Source organism: Camelina sativa, chromosome 18 (genome assembly GCF_030686135.1).
Source record: "Camelina sativa cultivar CO46 ecotype springtype chromosome 18, ASM3068613v1".
NCBI classification, from domain to species: domain Eukaryota; kingdom Viridiplantae; phylum Streptophyta; class Magnoliopsida; order Brassicales; family Brassicaceae; genus Camelina; species Camelina sativa.
Genome location: NC_141897.1, coordinates 20,027,437 through 20,048,615, shown reverse-complemented (window position 1 = coordinate 20,048,615; position 21,179 = coordinate 20,027,437). Strand labels below are relative to the sequence as shown.

Below are 21,179 nucleotides of genomic sequence, written 5' to 3'. Positions count from 1 at the left end.
TTTCGGATGTTATAAATTTTATGGTTTAGGAATTGAACTTGTAATATTTAGAAAGCACTATTTACAATAAATTACAAATATTATAGACAAATTGACTTATACACATGAGACACATAAATTCAAATCTATGAATAATAATATCAATTTTCCTATTTTAATAATCTGTCAAATTATCAAATTGTAAATGATGCATATCTAAAAATTAAAACTTTAAATTTAATTATTTGTATGACATGTTATAAAATATTTTAGAGATATCATTATAGGTTGAAAATACAACATTACAATTGTTCTATAGAATTGAGCTTTAGGAGAAACATACACTATTATATCAGTATATATATATATATATATATATATATATATAAATTTACATAATTATTAATTTATGATATTATTGGAACCATATTTTATAAAGAGATTTCGAAAAAATTATTATCTTATTATCTTATCGAATATTGTTAATTTTTACACTGGCCCAATTTGGGACCAGCAAAATTTATTAATTTATAGTGTTTATTAATTTATAGAGTATTAATTTATAGAGGTTTTACTGTATATTCTTTCAATTCACTTTTTTATTTTCTCTCTTCCTTTTTTTTTGACAATCATTTTCTCTCTTCCTTTTTTAAAGTTGATTAATGCATTTAGATGGGAGAAGAGGATGAGACCATATACCTATTACTAATACTAAATCTCCAAGTATAAAAGCACAACACACACCACAGGACAAAAAATCTACTCTCATATAGTATTATACTTAATAGAAAGGGTACATTAATTACATTGACATAGTACTAGTATATATCTGTACCCACTTTAACCCATTACCAACTCAAGATCTTGTCTATTTTTTTCTTCTTTCTTAGATTTCTTGAAAACAAGATCCAAATTTTCTGAAATTTACTCTCTAAGAAAGAAAGAAATGCTGTCAACAACTCTTAGTGGGAACTATGGGTTTCCTCTCTGCATCTCTGGGATCACACAGCAACTAAGTCTCCCCAGAGAGTATAATATGTCTCTGTTACATTTTCTTTAACTCTCTGTTGAGATATTTGTCTGTTTATTTGACTTGTCTCTTTCTGTTTCTGTCTCTACTACTCTCTATGTTGAAGAATGGCAGATCATGACAAGAGAAGGAAGGTGATACAGAGGAGGAGAAGGAGATCAGAAGGTAGCCATGGTGGTGAGGAAGATGCGGAGCGGCTTCAAGGGATGAGAGAGGATAAAGATGTTAGAGATCTAGTTGCTTTGTTACAAGATCTAGGCTTGTGGAGCTTTTCTTCTCACACAGCCAAAGCTGCTTAGTAGTGTTTGCTTAATTATTAAAAAAATCTAGGCTCGTGGAACTTTTCTTGTCCACACAGCTAAGGCTGTTCAGTGATTAAGAAATCCTAAAAACGCTTTTTATTTACATCTCTCTCTGAGTTATCTTTCTTGTAAAACTGCAGATCAGAATCTTTAGCTGGAAAACCTAAGTGTAGTTACTTGTTGTTGACACGTTTATTTGTCGTTGGTGTGATGTTTTTGGATGCTACGTTTGGCCTTATCCATAAACTTTGGTTTTTAGTTCAGAGCTTCTTTTCGTTTGATAATAATTTCTATTTTCATCAAGTCTTCATAACACCTTGGATCACCATCTGATCTTAAATCAATTCGTAGCAAAGCATATATACAAAACCTTAGCTAGTTCTGCATGATATCAACAACTAAATCAAAAAGTACAAGTGAAACACTCCAAGACAGTTTGTAAAATCTTGAAAAGCAATTTAACATGGCAATCAAGAAGACAAAGACAGTTTGTAACACAATTTCTAAATAACTTTTAGGCAAAATTATCCGGAAACTTGCATAATTGAAAACCATAATAAAAATGTCTCACAGATCCAAAAAAGAGGAAGAAAGAAGAGTCACAGAAATAAGAGAGAAAAAAAAAAGGCTCCAACGCCAGAGTTTTAAAACCATAAAGAGAGTCGATCAGAACGAAGGTCTCATCATTTGGCTCCCTTCTTGACTGCAGCCTTGGTGACCTTGGCTCCAGTTGGGTCCTTCTTGTCCACGCTCTTGATAACACCAACAGCAACGGTCTGCCTCATGTCCCTAACAGCGAAACGTCCCAATGGTGGGTACTCAGAGAAAGTCTCAACAACCATGGGCTTGGTTGGAGTCATCTTAACCATACCAGCGTCACCATTCTTCAAAAACTTGGGCTCCTTCTCAATCTCCTTACCAGAACGCCTGTCAATCTTGGTCAAGATCTCAGAGAACTTGACTGCAATGTGAGACGTGTGGCAATCGAGAACTGGGGCGTATCCGTTACCGATCTGACCAGGGTGGTTCATGATGATGACCTGGGAGGTGAAGTTAGCAGCACCCTTAGCTGGGTCATCCTTGGAGTTTGAGGCCACGTACCCTCTCTTGAGATCCTTCACAGCAACATTCTTCACATTGAATCCAACATTGTCACCGGGAAGTGCCTCTAGAAGAGACTCGTGATGCATCTCAACGGACTTAACCTCAGTGGTCAACCCTGTGGGAGCAAAGGTCACAACCATACCAGGCTTGATCAAACCAGTCTCAACACGTCCCACTGGCACCGTTCCAATACCACCAATCTTGTAGACATCCTGAAGTGGAAGACGGAGGGGCTTGTCTGATGGCCTCTTGGGCTCGTTGATCTGGTCAAGAGCCTCAAGAAGGGTTGGTCCCTTGTACCAGTCAAGGTTGGTGGACCTCTCAATCATGTTGTCTCCCTCGAATCCAGAGATGGGCACGAACGGGATTTTGTCAGGGTTGTATCCGACCTTCTTCAGGTATGAAGACACCTCCTTGATGATTTCATCGTACCTAGCCTTGGAGTATTTGGGGGTAGTAGCATCCATCTGTAGGAAGGAAACAACAATAAGGCACACTGTTAGCATAAATTCAAAAGAGGCAAGATCAATAACTAAAAACAATCAACAAGAAGCCAACTATTATACCTTGTTACAGCAGCAAATCATCTGCTTGACACCAAGGGTAAAAGCAAGAAGAGCGTGCTCACGGGTCTGACCATCCTTGGAGATACCAGCTTCAAAACCACCAGTGGTGGAGTCAATGATGAGAACAGCACAATCAGCCTGGGAGGTACCAGTAATCATGTTCTTGATGAAATCACGATGTCCAGGGGCGTCAATGACTGTGCAGTAGTACTTGGTGGTCTCGAACTTCCAAAGAGCAATATCGATGGTGATACCACGCTCACGCTCGGCCTTAAGTTTGTCCAACACCCATGCGTACTTGAAAGACCTCTTGTTCATCTCAGCGGCCTCCTTCTCGAACCTCTCGATCACACGCTTGTCAATACCACCAAGCTTGTAGATCAAGTGACCAGTTGTGGTCGATTTCCCAGAGTCGACATGGCCAATGACCACAATGTTGATGTGAAACTTCTCTTTACCCATAGCTGTAAAAAAAAAACCCAACAACGATTGAAACATCACAACCAAATATACAAGTCAACCACAAATAAGTCACAACATAATCATCAACTCAGTGTAAACCAAAAAACAAACAGATCTATCGATTTTAGAAGCAAACTCATCATCTACAGTTCATCAAATCTCTAAAGGCATCGGAATTACTAGAACAGCCTAGATGATACGCTACAACAACATTCGAAGACGATATACAAAGTAAAAGCCATCAGCAAACCAGAGGATTCTCTATCAGACTCAAAGGAGGTAATGCAGATCTATGAATAAACGGATCCTAAACTCAACAATCAAAAGCAGTATAACAAAAACGAGACTACAGCTACAGAGATGAGTCTAAACACAGCTTATGAGAAGAATCCTAAACCTAAACAACATACAGAAGATGAAGATCGAAAGCCTAAAAGAGACAGATGATAATCACCTGCAAGTAAGTATCTGAGAGAGGAGTCTTGCGGCTAAGTGAGACGGATATGAGAGCGCACCCTAAAACACGACGACTCAGGGGTACTTATAGCTACGAGGTCTCTAGGGTTTTCGCTTTCTCTTTGTGGTTCTTGTTTTTACTAATTTGCCCTTATGCGTTTTGGGCCTTTTTTTGGTTTTTTTCCTTGTGATTAGCAAGTAAAATTATACTAATTCTCTTTTCTACATTTTTTCGACTTCCAATTTTTCCAATTTGAATTATGTGATTGGTTAAGAAAATGCAATATTGGAGATTTTATTTTTTTTGTTCAACTTTAAAATGTAGATAATCCAAAAGGGTGGCGTTGATAAAATTATGAAATTAATAATAAATAATAAATCATAGCTAAATCATCGGACCTAAAACATTTATTTAAAATGCATTCACATAATGGAGTTGTTGATTAAATTCCTCTTGTTAGATTTACATAAACAAAAATCGTTGATATCCCTTTTAAATTCAATCAAATTTATAATAATTTTGTTTTTGTTACTATTACTAGGACCGGATCCGCGCTACAGCGCGAAGGAATATTTACAATACATGTAATACAAAACTCATAAAACATTCAACTTCAAAGTTAGTGAAGTTGAAGAATACTGTTTTCTTTTAAAAATCGATTACTTGATGAAATTGTTTGAATTTTACAGAAGAATACTCCAAAAAGACGAAATATAAAGAAGTTTTTTTTTATTATGTTTTTAAAACAATCATATGAATAAACACTGTAATATCTAAATTGTTTTCACTTTTTAAATGGCAGGTCAATCTATATTGACAAAAATGGATACTATGAGATGAAAACGATTACAGTGTGGAACTCTCCTAAAATAATTAGTTAAGTTACGGGCAGTCCATTGCAGCCCATAAAATCCCTTTTTATAATTTACAAACCCATTAACCTGTTTTCTCGGAACCTATTAAAGGCCTAGCTGATGTGGAAACCGATTATATATCCGATTGCACAATTCCGGGTTATTTCCAAAATTAAACCCGACTCAACCTTGTAAAATGTCTCATTTAGCCTTAATCCATAATTTTTTTGGTGTAACACGCAGGGGCATTTTTGTCAGGATCGAAGTTGTACTTCTCTTTTACTAATATATAGGGATTAAAGGAGAAGTTTAATTCTATCCCTACTATTAAAAGAGAATATAGCTATATATAAATTTCCTCCTAAACGTTGATACAAACCGTACGTGTATGTCGTCATTATGTAGCTATGGTGTTGGACATATAAAACAATCTACTAATTATGTTCCAAATTTTGCATTAAAGTTTAGTTTGCTTAATCAAAACCTTCTCTGGTAGGTAAGGCCACGACATGCACACAGCTTTTAACAAGTCGTGAATAAATTTTTAGTCAACAAAGTAACATATTGATTCCACAATTTACTAACCAGCATTAACTAGATCTGAATCTCATAACGAATTTTATTTAATACACATGTTTTCATTAGTCAACTCAACCACATATGAAAATTCTAAACCATTTAAGAACCGGTTTCGCTTGGTTTACTCCATTGAATTTTTAACCAAACAAATCAACCGACTCTGAAAATTACTCATAATATAATAACTCGCTTTTTAAAAACCAAATTTACAAAATTATGTATTATAATAACATTTAAGTCATGGTAGAATATACATTGTTGAAATAACTTCACATACACAAACTAATACAACATATTAAATTTTTATTTTAAAATATAAAATATACAAAATTTTGTGTATAAAATAAAATTTAATCAGTGTTATAGCATGGATACTTATTTAAAATCATTAACAATATAAAACTTATAAAATAGGTGTCTTTTTTCAAGCCATCATATTTAACATATGATTTTATTGCATAATGTCTTATCCAAAAAAACTTTTTAAAATAATAACTTAAATTATATTTTATATAAAAATTATAATATAAATAAAATGAATTTCAATCTGTGCTATATATAGCTTGATTGATTTATCATCACTTAATTAACCTAATTTACATCTTAATCCTAATCTAATCAGAAAAAATCTTCCAAACAATGTCGACGAAGAGGATCACGTTAATAAGCAGCGATGGCGTATCTTTTGTGGTCAGAGAAGCGGTCGCACATAAGTCACAGAAGATAGCAGATCTTGTTAAAGACGATTGCACCAACAACAACAACAACAACGTAGTCGTCCCGCTTCCAAACGTGAAGGTCAGGATCCTCGCGATGGTAATAGAGTATTGCAACAAACACGTGGAAGGTGATCCCGACGAAGAAGCAGTCAAGGAGTGGGACACTGAGTTCATGAAGTTCAACGATCAAAACAAACTCCACGATCTCATGATGGCTTCGTATGATTTAAAGATCGAAGGCTTGATTCGTCTCACTTGCAAAACAGTCGCTGACAAGATCCCATACCAAACTGAAGATGAGGTACGTGCATTCTTCAAGATGAATGATGATTTGAAACCAGAGGAAAAAGAACAAATTCGCAGGGAGAATTCATGGGCCTTTGAATGACCCCTTCATCAACTTTTTTTTTTTCTTTTTCTTTTCCTTCTTTATAAATTCTTATGCAATTGTGTTTCTTAGACCTGAACAAGTTTAAAAACTTACTTTTTGATTCTACTCTACTAAGTAATATATAACCTTTTCCGAATGCATATAGTTTAATTTTACAATGTAATGCCGTAGCTAATCTTGGAAGCAACCACAAGTGCATGCATCTCCTAACTGTTTAGACTCAGCGTGATTTTTGAGAAGCAAACTCTTTAGTTGATGATATCCACATTGAGTGGAAGCCATACTAAATCATTGGACAAAGCTTTCGTTGTTTTGTAACAACATTGCTTCAAACATGGAATATATGAAAATATGGATCAAACATTTTTCATAAGCTAGCTTCATATGTCTAATATATATGTGTGTATTGTCCGAGGAGGTGAACGTTAATGTAAATGCTTAGTGCTTACTTGAGACTCGGTAATAACTTTAACTCTTGATTAAGTTTTAAGAGACTTTAGTTCACACACAGACTAACCTACAAAATTAATGATGAAACATGATCATGATTCATGAAAAAGTATCCCAAAAAATCAATCTGCAGAGATCATGGCCTCGGTTTGTGCTCTCTTAGTTTGAGTTTGAGTCTGTTTCCTCTGTTTTCAAGTTTCCGCAGGAATCTTCCAAATTCGATGGCCCTGGAGGTTATGTGAAGAGATATAAGAACGTTATATCATGTTTGCTAATAATTAACGCCTCATATACATATCCTGATGGTCATATACACTACCTTATATGATCTCTAAAAAGTACTTCAAGTTGTTTGTCAATTATGTTTCACATCATATGAATCATGTGCTGGAAAATCACATTTAAACTATATCTATTTTCATTGGAAAATCTTTTAAAATTGCAGGTTAGTACATTTGCATATTATTATTATTTAAGATAAGATTTATCAAATGCCAAGTAAAATAATTATACCGGCAAATATCAAACTCCACAAGATATTCCTCCCGGACCACCATAATTGAAAAAGAATCCGAGTGGAGTAGTCCAAAATTTGACTCTCTTACCAACTCTTAGCCCATAACATTTACTATCTAGCAACTCCTCTACAGGAAGAGTATTGATTCTACGTTTCTCATACTTAGAATTCAAAACATCAACATTTGAAAACAATGCTGCTCTCAGAGGACCGTGTGCCGGGAATTTTCCATTACCCATTGGAGGACTTAAACCAGAAGGTGAAGCCTGAGCTACACCTCCAACTCCGACCATATTTGCACCATCATCCATAAGGTGAAACAACTCTTTTGGCCAATATCCGATAAATGCATTAGGTTTATTTTGTATAATCCACCAGTTTCCTGTTTGTTGATCTTTTTGGTGTACAATGTACATTAAGAGACAAAACAAAATTCATTTGTTAAAATAAATTCGCAATAAAATTTTAAACATATTATAAAAACAAATAGTAATGTATAATATTAGGAAAACCACCTTAGCGATAGACCACTGCAACACTTCCTTAGCCCCAGGTTTAAAGTTAAAGGGTTGGACCATGGGAACCACACTTGATACTTGAACAAATCCTGGACATGCCATATTGTAACATCCGTTTCCATTTTTACCCTAACAAAATCATAGTTCATATATACATGTTCTTTGATTAAAAGATGTCACCATATATATAATGTTCACATGCATACCTTCCAATATCCATATGACCAAAGACGTCTGTCACTAAAAATGCTTGGATTTATCTGTAACAGAAGATTTGCAATATGGAAAGACTATCCAGAGTGTGAAACAAATTAAGAGAATACAAACCAATAAAATGTAAAACCTACCATCATCCCCACTGAGATGAAATTGACTTCACCATAGTATCCACTGCCTAGATACATTTGACTATATGAGGCTTGATCTTGTTCGATATCTAGGCTATAACCATCATGCCAAGCTGTTATACCATGATATGGACCACCGTGTTGCTTAACTCCAGCAATCTACCAATATATACAATAATATTACTGCTTGTGATTAATATACATATAGATAGTTATTAGATCAAAGACATGAAAAGTGAGAAAAAAATGAATGGCTTACATGTGTTCCAGGGCTATCACCTGATAGCGGATGGAAATATTTCTCGGATAAGAGTTCAGAGTTGCTGATAAATTCTTTTGTATTTCTCATTACTGGAACAGTTCCATATGGACATTTTATTTTCTCCTTATATGCTTTGGTGTTGTCAGTTTGATTATTTATTCCATATTGTATTGAAATTGATGGTTCCATCTACAAAAATATAAAAGGTCGTTTAGTCAAATTTAAACTCATATTTATAAAAAGAGGTGAAATGTACGCAGGAGACGAATTTCTGAAACTATGCACCTGGATTGTATGGTTTTTGAGAAGTGGGTGATCAAGTCCTGGTTGCTTATAAATATCTATGCAATCGTATGTTACATTTCCACTTATCTACCAATGACAAGAAGAAGAAAAAAAAAAGACATGAAATTAGTTTTGTAAACAAAAATAAACGAGACAATGTTGAATTAGAACCAAGATAGTAAAAGATGATGTTGAATCAATTAAACTTGGGACTCAATTTTTTTATTAGTTTGGAAGCTAACCTTGAAAGATGTGAGAGACAGTGCAGCTTGATCCGAACGAACCAGAGCTACTGAGAACAAAAGATATAAGAGACTCGTAATAACAAGAGCCATCCTAATTCTTGTAGACATTTGGATTAGTTTTATTTCCTTACAAATGATGTGAACTCTGTATTTATTTATACACAGCATGTATCACCAAGGTACAATTAGCACTGCACTTGATAATTTGTTCTTTTTTTTTAAGGAAATAAATCTATTCTCATAAAGGAAATATTACAATATTTGACTGAATTTTATTATATTAATGAAAATTGAAAAATTACGGAGACCATTAAGACTCAATCGTAACAGAATATATGATATTCTCTCATTTAAATAAATTTGTAAAAAAAAATCTGCTACCATTACAAATTTACAACGACATGTTTTGTAGACTTATCAATTTTCAAAATCTATGAAGAGCTTCCAACGACAATTTTGAACATGATCATGAGTGGGTGATGAACAATTTTCCTAGTATCAATGGTATCGAAATATATATTTAGAAAACACAAAACATTCCACTAGACGTATTAAATTAATTCGATATATACAGAATGTATGCAATACGCCATAATCAAATTGCGGCATACCAGTACAAATCAATCATGGTACGCCTAACCGAATCACGGTTTAATCACTTAACCGCTATGCAAGAACTAAAAAAGAAAAGGGACGAAGCAACAACTATGCAAATGATTACAATTAACAAACAATCGTTAGCAACCTAGCTGGCAGCTTTCGGGTGAAAGAATCAACCTTTCGTCTTCTCTTTAGCTTGCTAAAGGAGGAGAAGCTTCTCTAGGTGGCGAGCTCGGGGGAGAAGATTCGAAATTCGGGTTTCCAGGGCAAGACTTAGCAAATTGGCAATAACGACATTTCCAACGTTCTTCTTCAGGAGTGTACTCAGAGTCTCGTTCATTTCTCCAGAACTCAATGATCTCTTTATATTTTCTCAGCACCCACTCATGATCATGCTGGAATCTAATCTCAGCTATTATAGATTGGTCCTTCTGAAACTCGTACCTGGTATAAAGTTTCCCACTCAGATGATCAGAGATATAATAATAATCTTCAATAAGATTGAGAACAAGTCATATTCTACTTACTTTAGTAGTAATTGATCGTTTGCTACCGGAAGCATCTTAAAAGTGTTTTCATAGTACCTAACTACCTCTTCAAGTGTCTACACCCAAGTAAGAAAACAGTAAGAATATCAATAAGAAACACATCAACTTTAGCTTAGTGAAAGATATATTGTGTAAAGTCAAAGATTAGTATACCTGAGCTTGGATACCTGCGTTAGCAATGTGATCTCTCACATCTTGGGATAAGACATAATGGCGATTCAAAGAGAAGTAGTCGAAAAAGAGTCCTGTCGGGAACCCTTCTTTCACAACAGTGTCCCATAGAAGCTTATAAAGCATTAGCTGAAGCCTATCAGATATAATTATTTAAGGACAGTTAAGCATAGAACTCCCTAGTATTCAACCAAAACCGAAAAACGTGTACTTTAACTCTAGAAGCACTTACCTTCCATTCCTCCTCTGTGGCTCAGCTGGGAGTGTATCACGGAGTCGAGTCTTTGTATCTATCAATATTGGTCCCGTATCAGAAGACTCTTGTGCGTACGCGTTTCTAAGCTCGTCAATAATTCCCACAATCCATTGACCTCCAACAAATCCTAGGCTGATAATGATAAAAATCATGAATGAATCAATTGGCATAGATACATTACCAAGAACAACTGGGTTACACAAGAAAGTAGGCGTAAGTAACTATAGAACGATCATGAAACTAAAACAAATGCCCTGAGCAAACTAGATCACGCAAAGTTGCAAACTTGGATCAAAAGAACAAGACAACTAATGGCAACCGAACTCCATATGAAAGTTTCATTTGATGATGATTACCAGAAAACACAATCTAGCTTGAAAAAGGTAAAAGCTTTGAGAATGTCACAACAAGAGGTGTAGAAGGAACTCACAGTAGCAATTCACGAGTTCGTCCTTCAAACAAGAATTGATTAACACCAGCGATGGAATTTAACAGCTTCAACGCCCACTTATCTTCATTTGATTCAACTCTTACTCTCACCTTTCTAACTACCTACCCCATTTTCATAACAGAACAACAAGAAGATGTTGTAAGCTAGTAGAAGATTGAGTTAGAAACAATGAGACCAACACTAAGATCCAATCAATCAAATAGAGAGTAACTGTACCTCTTCTTCAAGCTGCAAATGACGAGCCTGGCCAGCTTTCATGGCTTTACTAACTTTTCTCCTGCCAAAACAGAGAACATTCTCCATTTGTTTCTCACACCATTCCTAAAAACAAATACAGTTCCAACATCGGTGCTTAATCCTATGATCTAGATCTCAACTGAATCGTAAGAGAAAGAAAAAAAAGAATAAGAGAAACGTACTGTGCCGGTGAGATCTGTGACACCTAAAGCTTGATTTCTCCTAAATCGACGCAGATAAGAGTCTTCGATATCCGAACAGGATGCGGAGAGTTTCCTCTTGGTAAAGAGACTAATCGAACGGATGGTTGTTTTTGGGCTTCCGCCGGCGATCAACCGTGACGGAGAAGCCGAACGGATCGCACAAGGAAGGATGGATCGGGTGGCTGCAAGAGCTGCATCGAGGATAGCCATTTCTTCTTCACTGATGATCTCGATTGGGATCTCGGGGTAGACATGGTGAGATTGAGGAGGGCTTGAAATAGCATCTGTAGCGGATTGAGCGGGCTTAGTGGATGAGTCGGAGGTTGACTCGGTGGCTGACTCGGCCATGTTTTTTTTTTTAAGCGGAAGCAACGTGTGGTCTTCTTCTTCTTCCCGTGGCCATGTAAAAAATATTCAAACTAACAGGGTAAAAAAGTAATAATAGTTGGGAGTAAAAAGGTAAAAAATAAAACTAACCATTGGGTTTGGGAGTGGTGAAGTCGAGAACCATTGGGTTTGGGAATGGAGTTTTTTTTTTTGTTTATGGTTTTTGTGAATTCATGTCCCAAAACAGCAAAAATAGACAAAGTTATTGGAAACGATTCTTTCTTTACTATCGTCATACTTAATTAGCAGTTTTGTGTTTGGCCAGAGATTTATTCAATATGACCTCTATTAAGCACTTTATTAGATTTGGGAATTGGTGTTTCCCGAAGAACATTAGAAGTCTTGAAAGCTCTATAGATAATAGATTATTATAGAAAATTGACTCAAGGATCAAGAACGAAGCAACTTTGGTTTAAGTCAATTTTCTGTTCCGAATTCAACAGGCATGTATTTAAAAGAAACGTTAATATTTTGAAAATGTGAAATTTGATGGCACTGAAGCCTGATGTGAAGAGATATCAAAACGTTACATGGGTAATGGATTATTATTAGTTACCCTTCATGTCAACTGATTGACGTTTGCTAATAATAATTAACGCCTCATGTCTGGTTTGAGTTACAATCTACCCACTCCCTTGATCTCTAAAAAGTACATCAAGTTGTTTCTAAATTATGTTACATATCATATGAATCATATGCTGGAAAGTTACATTGAAGCTATATCTATTTCTACTGAAAAACATTTTGAATTGCAAATTACTACATGCCAAATAATTATGAGGAGATCAATGTGTCTACAACTATTATGAAAGCCTAATACCAAAGAACAAAATTGGTGTTTCTCGAAGAACAGTGAAGTCATGTCAAGCAATAGGTCAAATACAAAAACTGACTAGAGGAATAAGAAGAATGAAGCTACGTTGGTCCAACTCAATTTATGTTCTGAATTCAACATGCATGTATTATAAGAGAAACAAGTGAGTCACAGAGATAAAGAGAAAAAAGAGAGGCGCAAAAGCCATCAAAGTTTTAAAAACCACAAAACCATAAGAGTCAATCATAAACGAAGGTCTCATCATTTAGCTCCTTTCTTGACTGCAGCCTTGGTGACCTTGGCTCCAGTTGGGTCCTTCTTGTCCACGCTCTTGATAACACCAACAGCAACGGTCTGCCTCATGTCCCTAACAGCGAAACGTCCCAATGGTGGGTACTCAGAGAAAGTCTCAACAACCATGGGCTTGGTTGGAGTCATCTTAACCATACCAGCGTCACCATTCTTCAAAAACTTGGGCTCCTTCTCAATCTCCTTACCAGAACGCCTGTCAATCTTGGTCAAGATCTCAGAGAACTTGACTGCAATGTGAGACGTGTGGCAATCGAGAACTGGGGCGTATCCGTTACCGATCTGACCAGGGTGGTTCATGATGATGACCTGGGAGGTGAAGTTAGCAGCACCCTTAGCTGGGTCATCCTTGGAGTTTGAGGCCACGTACCCTCTCTTGAGATCCTTCACAGCAACATTCTTCACATTGAATCCAACATTGTCACCGGGAAGTGCCTCTAGAAGAGACTCGTGATGCATCTCAACGGACTTAACCTCAGTGGTCAACCCTGTGGGAGCAAAGGTCACAACCATACCAGGCTTGATCAAACCAGTCTCAACACGTCCCACTGGCACCGTTCCAATACCACCAATCTTGTAGACATCCTGAAGTGGAAGACGGAGGGGCTTGTCTGATGGCCTCTTGGGCTCGTTGATCTGGTCAAGAGCCTCAAGAAGGGTTGGTCCCTTGTACCAGTCAAGGTTGGTGGACCTCTCAATCATGTTGTCTCCCTCGAATCCAGAGATGGGCACGAACGGGATTTTGTCAGGGTTGTATCCGACCTTCTTCAGGTATGAAGACACCTCCTTGATGATTTCATCGTACCTAGCCTTGGAGTATTTGGGGGTAGTAGCATCCATCTGTAGGAAGGAAACAACAATAAGGCACACTGTTAGCATAAATTCAAAAGAGGCAAGATCAATAACTAAAAACAATCAACAAGAAGCCAACTATTATACCTTGTTACAGCAGCAAATCATCTGCTTGACACCAAGGGTAAAAGCAAGAAGAGCGTGCTCACGGGTCTGACCATCCTTGGAGATACCAGCTTCAAAACCACCAGTGGTGGAGTCAATGATGAGAACAGCACAATCAGCCTGGGAGGTACCAGTAATCATGTTCTTGATGAAATCACGATGTCCAGGGGCGTCAATGACTGTGCAGTAGTACTTGGTGGTCTCGAACTTCCAAAGAGCAATATCGATGGTGATACCACGCTCACGCTCGGCCTTAAGTTTGTCCAACACCCATGCGTACTTGAAAGACCTCTTGTTCATCTCAGCGGCCTCCTTCTCGAACCTCTCGATCACACGCTTGTCAATACCACCAAGCTTGTAGATCAAGTGACCAGTTGTGGTCGATTTCCCAGAGTCGACATGGCCAATGACCACAATGTTGATGTGAAACTTTTCTTTACCCATAGCTGATCAAACGCAACAAAAAAACGAAAGATCAGAATCAACAAAAGTAACAAATACCAAAACCACGAGACATCAAATATACCAAATCTAAGGAAGATCATTAAACAAACACATCAGAAATTAGCGATAACATTAGCCAAATCAGAGTCAAAACGATTAAACGAACAGTGAAATTCCAGATCGCTATGACTATAAGCTAAACAACAACACGCGAAGACGATATGAAAAGTAAACGCTATCAGTAAACGAGAGGATTTTCAGAATCAAAGAAAGCAATACAGATCAATGAACAAATAAATCTAAAATCGAGAATCGAAAGCAGTATAACAGCAAAGAACAAACGATAATCACAGTGAAATTACAGCTAAAGAGATGAACCTAAACACAGCCTATGAGAAGAATCTAAACCTAAACAGCATAAAGAAGACGAAGATCGAAAACCTAAAAGAGAGAGATGATTATCACCTTCAAGAAAGTATCTGTAAGATCAGTCTTGCGGCTACGAAAGTGAGAATTATGAGAACGCTCTCTAAAACTGGACGAACTCAAGGTATTTATAAGCTATAAGCTCTCTAGGGTTTTCGCTTTCGCTTTCTCTTTGTGGTTCTTGCTTTTACGAATTTACCCTTGTGCGTTTTGGGCCTTTCTATTGTTTTTGTTTTAACCTTTCGATAAACAAGTAAAATTTAAAATTCTCTTTTCTACTTATAAGTTGTACGTTTTCTCAGAATTTCGACTTTTTTTTTGTTCAATTTGAACTTGTATAAAACTTATTTTTATGTGACTTGGTTTACAAATGTAATTACTTTTGTGCAAAGTTTAAATCAAAAGGGTTTTTAGATCAAATGTAACCCCTTGTCGTCATGGGTTTGCTTTGATCAAATTAAATCATCGGACATAAAACATTTGATTAAATGCATTCACATTATGGAGTTGTTGATCAAATTCCGCTAGTTATTATTAGCTTTACATAAACAAATCTATACTAATTACTAGCAAAATGGAGTTGTTAATAATGGAGTATCAATTACGAGCAAAATTTCTTTGAATCAATACTAATTAAATATCCATTCTAAATTCTAACAAATCTATAAATTAAGTTGGTTTGTTATTTCTAAATGATGGATTTAATCTGACTCAACTATTAACGGAGAACATTAAAAGTCTTGATGTTGGTGTTTCTCGGAGAACATTAAAACTCTTGCATGCTATATAAGTAAAAATATAGGTTATATACGAGAAAATTGACTCGAGGATCAAGAACTATGCTCTAAACCAACATATGTTCTGAATCCAGCATGCATGTATTATAAATTTAACGTCTATGGATTTTTGCATTATTTTGTACATATGAACAGACCTTAATGTTACAACAAGCATAATAACAATATGCACTCCCAAGTGCCAACTTTAAAAGTAACGTCTTCTTAATCCAACAAATATGCTGAACATTTTGTAGTTTAATAACTGACCAATCACATTCGCTGATCATCTCAAGCCACAACGGGGTAGGATGCACATGTAGCAATACCTGCAGTTCAAGAAGGCATTAACAAAAGATCCAAATGTGAAGATTTGAGTATCACATATAGTAATGGTGAAGATTGGACATTTTGTTTCGATTTAATCCAACTAAACAAAGGCCTAATCAACTTAATAGGCTCCAAGGGATCCATAATGAATGAAATAAACCCAAAAGAGGATGGATCTTACCATATTTGACTGGCACTGTTTACGTACGAGATTAAACAAGGATCACAACAAAAAACACTCTCATGCCAAACTCTAGTTATACAAATGCAATTTGTGAAAGTTGATGAGGTTAAATACTAATCTTTACTTTAGCAACCCTCTCATATCATGATCTTGGGGGTAGACACTTTAGACTCTTCCTTGGCTGTGTCACCTGGAAGAAGGAACATAATTCAAACCAGTTAGTGAACACACAGCTAATCTCCAAAGGCGACTTCTAATCATGATCATATCGATTCTAACCCTGCTTTGTCTTTATATTTGTAATTGATGCGAGCATACATGACTCTTTATCAAACCCCACAAAGGTAGCCTACTTTATATTTGCATATCCAGTCAAAAAAGTAGAGATTTATCGAAATTGTGATCCCTGATTCCACATTATCAACAACACCAGTAGTAGTTCATAGTCTGTTTCTATTCAACAGGTAATAAATAAGAGAGGGTTGGAGACTAGTAATCAACCTGACAGAGTGGTTGCTGTGACTTCACCATAGATGGCCTTGAGCGTGGAAAGAGGAACAACCGCGGAAGCACCAGCGGAAGCAGCTTCAGCAAAGAGCTGCTGTTTCCACTCCCACATAGTGACTTTCATCGCCTTGTTAGACTTGGAAAGCGAATCCTTCTGCTCTGCTAAAGCCTCAACATACTTCTGCTGTTGATCAGATCTCAATCCCAAAACCACAAACGATACCCCAAGACAAGTGTTTATGACAGCATTGTTGTTTATTGCTTCCGATAGAAACATCGCAATCTTATTCGCCATTTCTGCGCTTAGCCATTAAGCCATCAATAGCAAATCCAAAACTCTTAAGATCATCAAATAATACACGACAATATGACCAAAACCAACAGTTCTAAAAATACAAAAACTCATCGATATCCAAAACTCATGTTATGTAAAACAGTTCTAGAAATTCAAAACTCAAATCTACTTCAAATCAAAAGAAATCGTAATCTGTTTATTATCGATATGCTTCAGATTCTTCTGAGTTCTAGAAATTCAAAACTCAAATCTACTTAAACTAGCTAATGCAATTATAAGCAAGACACTGATGTTATAAATATGATTCATATACATCGAACGAACACCAAACAGAGAAAAAAAAAAAAGAAGTCGACAGAAACATCACAATCACTAATTCATTATGAGCTAAAGAATAATCAAATACATATTGCAAATTTGATATGACCGAAACCTTTCAGAGAATATAACTCCAAATTGCAATATCATCTCAAATCTCAATTATAAAGCCACTAATTGATACATAAGGAAGCAACTGAGTTTTATAAACTATGGAGCTACCAAGAATAATGAAACCATGACAATATGATACCTTTCTCAGTTTCAGCAAACAGTCTAAAATCTAAATTGATAAAGGGAAAAATAGATTGAACCTTACTTAAAGCCAATTAGAGGTTGAAGAGATTGTGAAACCAGCGAGATTGAGAACCAGCGAATCGTCTCTGGCGGCTAGAGAGAAGAAGAGAAAGAACCGAGAAAGAAAAAAGAAAATTTTGTCGATGAATCAAACTGTGTCGTTTTGTTTAGAGGAAAAAAATGAAGCTACTTTGCTCTAAACCAATTTATGTTCTAAAATCCAGCATGCAGGTATTATAAATTTATCGTCTATGGTTTTTGCGTTATTTTGTACATATGAACAGACCTTTATGTTACAACAAGTCCCAAGTCCCAACTTTAAAGTAATGTCTTCTTAATCCAACAAATATACGAACATTTTGTAGTTTAATCCAACAAATATACCAACCACATTCGCTGAACATCTCAAGCCACAACGGGGTACGATGCACATGTAGCAATACCTGCAGTTCAAGAAGGCATTAACAAAAGATCCAAATGTGAAGATTTGAGTATCACATATAGTAATGGTGTTATAGTATAGTTTCATGATGGTTAAAGAACTTACCACACATGTTCTTTCCCATCTCCATCTTGAAGTAACCTTTGTCACCCCAATCAGCTCCCCATGAGTTCTTTATAAGCCAATATGGTACACCGTCTTCAACTCCATAACCAACCGCCAAAACCGCGTGGTTCACATCCTATTGCAACATTCGAAAAAACGAATTGAACACTAAGCTAAGTGCCTAAGATGATTTTATTTGAAAAAATGGAAGTCTTTCTAGCAGTTTAAAGAAAAAAGTCTTACCATTGGATTACTTCCACAGTGATCACTAGTGTAAACTCCACTCTTGTAAAGTCGGAATGAGTTCACAACCTCGAATGCTATGCTTACTGGCCGTACCAATCCAACCGCATGCTTCAGTTCATCCTCAGCACCCTGTTGTTGATGTTGTTTTCAATCATCATTACAGATTACAGAATGTGTCTTTTCAGGCAAGTGAACTTAAAAATCCATAAAAGATGCTTACCAGAGTAATGTTGACTGAATCGAGGACTTGCACACCGATGTTTTCTGCTGAAAATTCGCAGGTTCCATCTTTCCCGGTGTAAGGATAAGCTTCCTCTGTGTCGAGGCCACCGTTGGATTTGATGTATTCAAAGGCTTGAGAAGGAAGGCCACCATTGCAGCCATAGTTATTGAAAGCTCCAGCACAATCCACAAGCTGTTGCTCAGAGAGAGATATCCCTTTTCCAAATGCCTGATGGTACGCTGCCTCAAGAGCTCCAGTTGTACTGCAGTAGAAAAAGCAATCATATCACAAACAATCTTGACATCATGAAATGAAACCAAAATTTTAAAGAGGAGATATAAGTTTATGTAATCATTGGTTTTGACCTGAATGTCCAGCAAGATCCACAACCTCCCTGGTTTTTGACAGGGCTAACAATACCATCTTCTCTCCAGTCTTTCTGCAATTAACACAATTTGAGGAATCAGAACCAATAATAACAAAGGTTCTGCAGCTAAACACATACAGTATTCTTAAAGCTAAAAAACAGGAAAGAGATGATTCAGTACAGCACAAGATTGATGTCTTGCACTTACCGTTTCCGGAAGAGCTGCTTCAGTGAGTTTGTGACTGCCTTTTAAAGTGGCAGAGCAGTTCTGAGCAGCACCAAGCTTGTTCCTTTCAAATTCTTGCCAGGTCAAATCAGCAAATTCTGTGTAGATTCAAGATTCAAGAGACGAATATAAATATTTTAGATGGATCTTTTTTTTTAATCATCAAACCACTAGCAATGTCTATCTAAACACAAACAAGGACCCGACAACAAGGAACAATCTTGAATGAGGATAGCTAAAATCATAAGGAAACAGAACAATAACTACGATGCTAAATATTCACGCAAACTACTTGTCTCTCATAAACTCTGCAAATACTAAGACCAATAACAATCTTGAATCACGTGAACTAAAAAAAAAAAGAAAAAAAAAAGCTAAAATAATTAACTTAGAAGATTCCAAGACAGAAAAAGTTAGTTCCACGTTTCCTTACAAAGCTTTAATACATATGTCAGTTCGTTCAAGATTCCAGAAATGTTGCTTTCTAGTAATCAAAGGCTCACTACTAGAACGTAACTACAAACTCAAGAGAAGAAAGATAAAGACTTACGATTAACAGCGAGTTTGTAAGATAAGCGTTTCTTGTTAGTGGATCTAACCAAATCAAGATTCTCCTTAAAAATCGAGAATCGAAGCTTCATCTCCTCCACGTTCTGATACTTTTTCCCATACCTTCATACATCACCAGAACACACGATTATCAAAACAAGGGTACTCAAAGTCAACGGCGAAGGCGCCGGTTGGTGTGTGTAAGGGATAAGAAAGACTTTCACTTACCGGTGAGTGAAGCGAGCGAAGGAGAGAACGTGACGAGATTGACCTAAGATCTGGGAAACAGATTCTTCTACCTCCCGAAGACCGTCGGAGACCATCCGGATCGGGTTTGACTCATCGAATCCGATATCCGCCGCCGTCGATGCGGCGATGAGAATCACCAGAACTACTGATGATACGATTGTTCTGACAGTCATAGCTCCTTGTTCTTACTTTTTTATTTGTTCTTTTTCTCAAAGCTTATGTCTGATTCTTCAGTGTTTTAGCTTCAGAGATTGTGAGTGAGAGAAGAAGAAAGAAGAGTAGAAGACGGAAGAGAGCGATACAGACGGAAACGTTATCGGGACACGTGGTGTGTTTTCAGTGGATTGTATTTGTCCTGTATACTTGGAATGTTGACGTGTCTGTGATGTCATAAGTCCATTAACGAAAAGTATCAATCATTGATGATTTTTATACGGGGAAAAAAGAATATTGCAAAATAGCCCAATGATTATTGCCTAATCCAGTCGATAAACCCTTAACTGTTTTCTTATTCATTTTACAATCCAAACCTTCAACAATAGATTCTTGTTTGCTACGAATGCAAGCAATTAACAACCCACATAATCACTAATAATATTATATATTAATAATGTTTATGATAATTGCCCAATTTCTAATGTTTTTTTTAAAACGAAGAAGAAGTAGTATATGTATATCTGATGCTATATTGTTAGTTTTATTATTCAGTAGAAGTTCAACCCCAACAAAAAAAATGTTGTAAAATAAAACTTTAATCAGATCTGTACAAAAAAAAAAAAAAAAAAAAAAAAAAAAACTAAAACGGGAAACCATAGTAAGAGCCTGCAGCCTGCTTAGACTGGTAGGCAACTTTGGTTTTCTTGCAAGTCTACGGCACATAGACAGCCACAGCAAAGGGCAACGATGAACCCAATGGAAGAGGGTAATCCGACATAGAGAGCGAGTATGGGAGAGATACAATAGAGGAGAAAGACGACGAGAGCAATCCCAACGACATCACTCAGGCATTCAGTAACGAAGAAACTGGCATCTGAGGGTGCCTCGGGCTCGGCACTAGCGCCAATGATGAAGAAGAGAAACATAAAACTTCCCCAAAAAATCTGGTCGTCGTTTAAGGGGATCTTGTTTAGCCTTATGTACACGACCGCTGCAAGAACGGCCAACACGATGATTATGTGCATGATGATGATGACGT

The 21,179-nt window shown here is 36.5% G+C and overlaps 7 protein-coding genes and 1 pseudogene across 15 annotated transcripts; 2 read left to right on the top strand and 6 right to left on the bottom strand.

Moving 5' to 3' along the window:
• Nucleotides 1-779: 779 nt before the first annotated feature.
• Nucleotides 780-1,574, top strand: LOC104762150 (uncharacterized). Its single transcript, XM_010485386.3, has 2 exons — nt 780-1,008; nt 1,116-1,574. Exons 1-2 carry the CDS (start codon nt 926-928, stop codon nt 1,306-1,308), a joined length of 276 nt encoding a protein of 91 aa, XP_010483688.1. The 5' UTR covers nt 780-925; the 3' UTR covers nt 1,309-1,574.
• A 225-nt stretch (nt 1,575-1,799) lies between these two features.
• On the bottom strand, nt 1,800-14,968 carry LOC104762149 (elongation factor 1-alpha 1). 2 transcript variants are annotated; one of them, XM_019239957.2, is made up of 3 exons: nt 14,910-14,968; nt 2,982-3,445; nt 1,800-2,882 (listed from the first exon to the last, which is right to left on the bottom strand). In XM_019239957.2, exons 2-3 carry the CDS (start codon nt 3,441-3,443, stop codon nt 1,995-1,997), a joined length of 1,350 nt encoding a protein of 449 aa, XP_019095502.1. In that variant the 5' UTR covers nt 3,444-3,445; nt 14,910-14,968; the 3' UTR covers nt 1,800-1,994. The 2 variants fall into 2 exon arrangements, with proteins under 2 accessions (XP_019095502.1, XP_010483687.1); XM_010485385.3 differs by lacking the exon at nt 14,910-14,968 and adding an exon at nt 3,898-4,092.
• On the top strand, nt 5,942-6,601 carry LOC104763608 (SKP1-like protein 1A pseudogene; annotated as a pseudogene). Its single transcript, XR_015588934.1, has one exon. The product of XR_015588934.1 is annotated as an SKP1-like protein 1A pseudogene (transcript).
• LOC104762148 (protein neprosin-like) lies at nt 7,356-9,190 on the bottom strand. Of its 2 annotated transcripts, none has more exons than XM_087500140.1 (7): nt 9,065-9,190; nt 8,823-8,909; nt 8,535-8,726; nt 8,276-8,434; nt 8,135-8,188; nt 7,926-8,057; nt 7,356-7,804 (listed from the first exon to the last, which is right to left on the bottom strand). In XM_087500140.1, exons 1-7 carry the CDS (start codon nt 9,173-9,175, stop codon nt 7,682-7,684), a joined length of 858 nt encoding a protein of 285 aa, XP_087356266.1. In that variant the 5' UTR covers nt 9,176-9,190; the 3' UTR covers nt 7,356-7,681. The 2 variants fall into 2 exon arrangements, with proteins under 2 accessions (XP_087356266.1, XP_087356267.1); XM_087500141.1 differs by having other exon boundaries at nt 7,356-7,816; nt 7,934-8,057; nt 9,065-9,175.
• Nucleotides 9,587-12,245, bottom strand: LOC104762146 (exonuclease V, chloroplastic). Of its 2 annotated transcripts, none has more exons than XM_010485383.3 (8): nt 12,011-12,245; nt 11,513-11,919; nt 11,310-11,414; nt 11,073-11,194; nt 10,619-10,774; nt 10,369-10,522; nt 10,195-10,271; nt 9,587-10,111 (listed from the first exon to the last, which is right to left on the bottom strand). In XM_010485383.3, the coding sequence occupies exons 1-8, from the start codon at nt 12,042-12,044 to the stop codon at nt 9,859-9,861; spliced, it is 1,308 nt and encodes a 435-aa protein (XP_010483685.2). In that variant the 5' UTR covers nt 12,045-12,245; the 3' UTR covers nt 9,587-9,858. The 2 variants fall into 2 exon arrangements, with proteins under 2 accessions (XP_010483685.2, XP_087355417.1); XM_087499291.1 differs by having other exon boundaries at nt 11,513-11,952; nt 12,011-12,102.
• Nucleotides 12,855-14,968, bottom strand: LOC104762145 (elongation factor 1-alpha 1). The gene is made up of 3 exons (XM_010485382.3): nt 14,910-14,968; nt 13,983-14,446; nt 12,855-13,883 (listed from the first exon to the last, which is right to left on the bottom strand). The coding sequence occupies exons 2-3, from the start codon at nt 14,442-14,444 to the stop codon at nt 12,996-12,998; spliced, it is 1,350 nt and encodes a 449-aa protein (XP_010483684.1). The 5' UTR covers nt 14,445-14,446; nt 14,910-14,968; the 3' UTR covers nt 12,855-12,995.
• Nucleotides 14,969-15,673: 705 nt separating this feature from the next.
• LOC104762143 (uncharacterized) lies at nt 15,674-17,792 on the bottom strand. 5 transcript variants are annotated; one of them, XM_087499286.1, is made up of 4 exons: nt 17,600-17,792; nt 16,662-16,964; nt 16,158-16,350; nt 15,674-15,975 (listed from the first exon to the last, which is right to left on the bottom strand). In XM_087499286.1, the coding sequence occupies exons 2-3, from the start codon at nt 16,960-16,962 to the stop codon at nt 16,298-16,300; spliced, it is 354 nt and encodes a 117-aa protein (XP_087355412.1). In that variant the 5' UTR covers nt 16,963-16,964; nt 17,600-17,792; the 3' UTR covers nt 15,674-15,975; nt 16,158-16,297. The 5 variants fall into 5 exon arrangements, with proteins under 5 accessions (XP_087355412.1, XP_087355413.1, XP_010483682.1 ...); XM_087499287.1 differs by having other exon boundaries at nt 17,595-17,751; XM_010485380.2 differs by having other exon boundaries at nt 16,285-16,350; nt 17,600-17,751.
• Nucleotides 17,783-20,408, bottom strand: LOC104762144 (thiol protease aleurain). Its single transcript, XM_087499285.1, has 8 exons — nt 19,964-20,408; nt 19,737-19,858; nt 19,169-19,284; nt 18,959-19,032; nt 18,591-18,855; nt 18,368-18,499; nt 18,125-18,260; nt 17,783-18,020 (listed from the first exon to the last, which is right to left on the bottom strand). Exons 1-8 carry the CDS (start codon nt 20,155-20,157, stop codon nt 17,983-17,985), a joined length of 1,077 nt encoding a protein of 358 aa, XP_087355411.1. The 5' UTR covers nt 20,158-20,408; the 3' UTR covers nt 17,783-17,982.
• Nucleotides 20,409-21,179: the final 771 nt, after the last annotated feature.

Coding starts and splice junctions, on each gene's coding strand:
- LOC104762143 (XM_087499286.1), bottom strand. CDS start 16,962: ATGGCGAATAAGATTGCGATGTTTCTATCGGAAGCAATAAACAACAAT. Junction 16,351..16,661: donor CACAGCAACCACTCTGTCAG/GTTGATTACTAG, acceptor TCCTTCTTCCAG/GTGACACAGCCAAGGAAGAG.
- LOC104762144 (XM_087499285.1), bottom strand. CDS start 20,157: ATGACTGTCAGAACAATCGTATCATCAGTAGTTCTGGTGATTCTCATC. Junction 19,285..19,736: donor TTACAAACTCGCTGTTAATC/GTAAGTCTTTAT, acceptor GAATCTACACAG/AATTTGCTGATTTGACCTGG. Junction 18,261..18,367: donor ACTGTGGAAGTAATCCAATG/GTAAGACTTTTT, acceptor ATGTTGCAATAG/GATGTGAACCACGCGGTTTT.
- LOC104762148 (XM_087500141.1), bottom strand. CDS start 9,175: ATGTCTACAAGAATTAGGATGGCTCTTGTTATTACGAGTCTCTTATAT. Junction 8,435..8,534: donor GTGATAGCCCTGGAACACAT/GTAAGCCATTCA, acceptor ATATATTGGTAG/ATTGCTGGAGTTAAGCAACA. Junction 8,058..8,134: donor GGTCATATGGATATTGGAAG/GTATGCATGTGA, acceptor TGATTTTGTTAG/GGTAAAAATGGAAACGGATG.
- LOC104762150 (XM_010485386.3), top strand. CDS start 926: ATGCTGTCAACAACTCTTAGTGGGAACTATGGGTTTCCTCTCTGCATC. Junction 1,009..1,115: donor CAACTAAGTCTCCCCAGAGA/GTATAATATGTC, acceptor TCTATGTTGAAG/AATGGCAGATCATGACAAGA.
- LOC104762146 (XM_010485383.3), bottom strand. CDS start 12,044: ATGGTTCTCGACTTCACCACTCCCAAACCCAATG. Junction 11,920..12,010: donor CACCACTCCCAAACCCAATG/GTTAGTTTTATT, acceptor CACGGGAAGAAG/AAGAAGACCACACGTTGCTT. Junction 10,775..11,072: donor CGAACTCGTGAATTGCTACT/GTGAGTTCCTTC, acceptor TATCATTATCAG/CCTAGGATTTGTTGGAGGTC.
- LOC104762145 (XM_010485382.3), bottom strand. CDS start 14,444: ATGGGTAAAGAAAAGTTTCACATCAACATTGTGGTCATTGGCCATGTC. Junction 13,884..13,982: donor TGATTTGCTGCTGTAACAAG/GTATAATAGTTG, acceptor TCCTTCCTACAG/ATGGATGCTACTACCCCCAA.
- LOC104762149 (XM_019239957.2), bottom strand. CDS start 3,443: ATGGGTAAAGAGAAGTTTCACATCAACATTGTGGTCATTGGCCATGTC. Junction 2,883..2,981: donor TGATTTGCTGCTGTAACAAG/GTATAATAGTTG, acceptor TCCTTCCTACAG/ATGGATGCTACTACCCCCAA.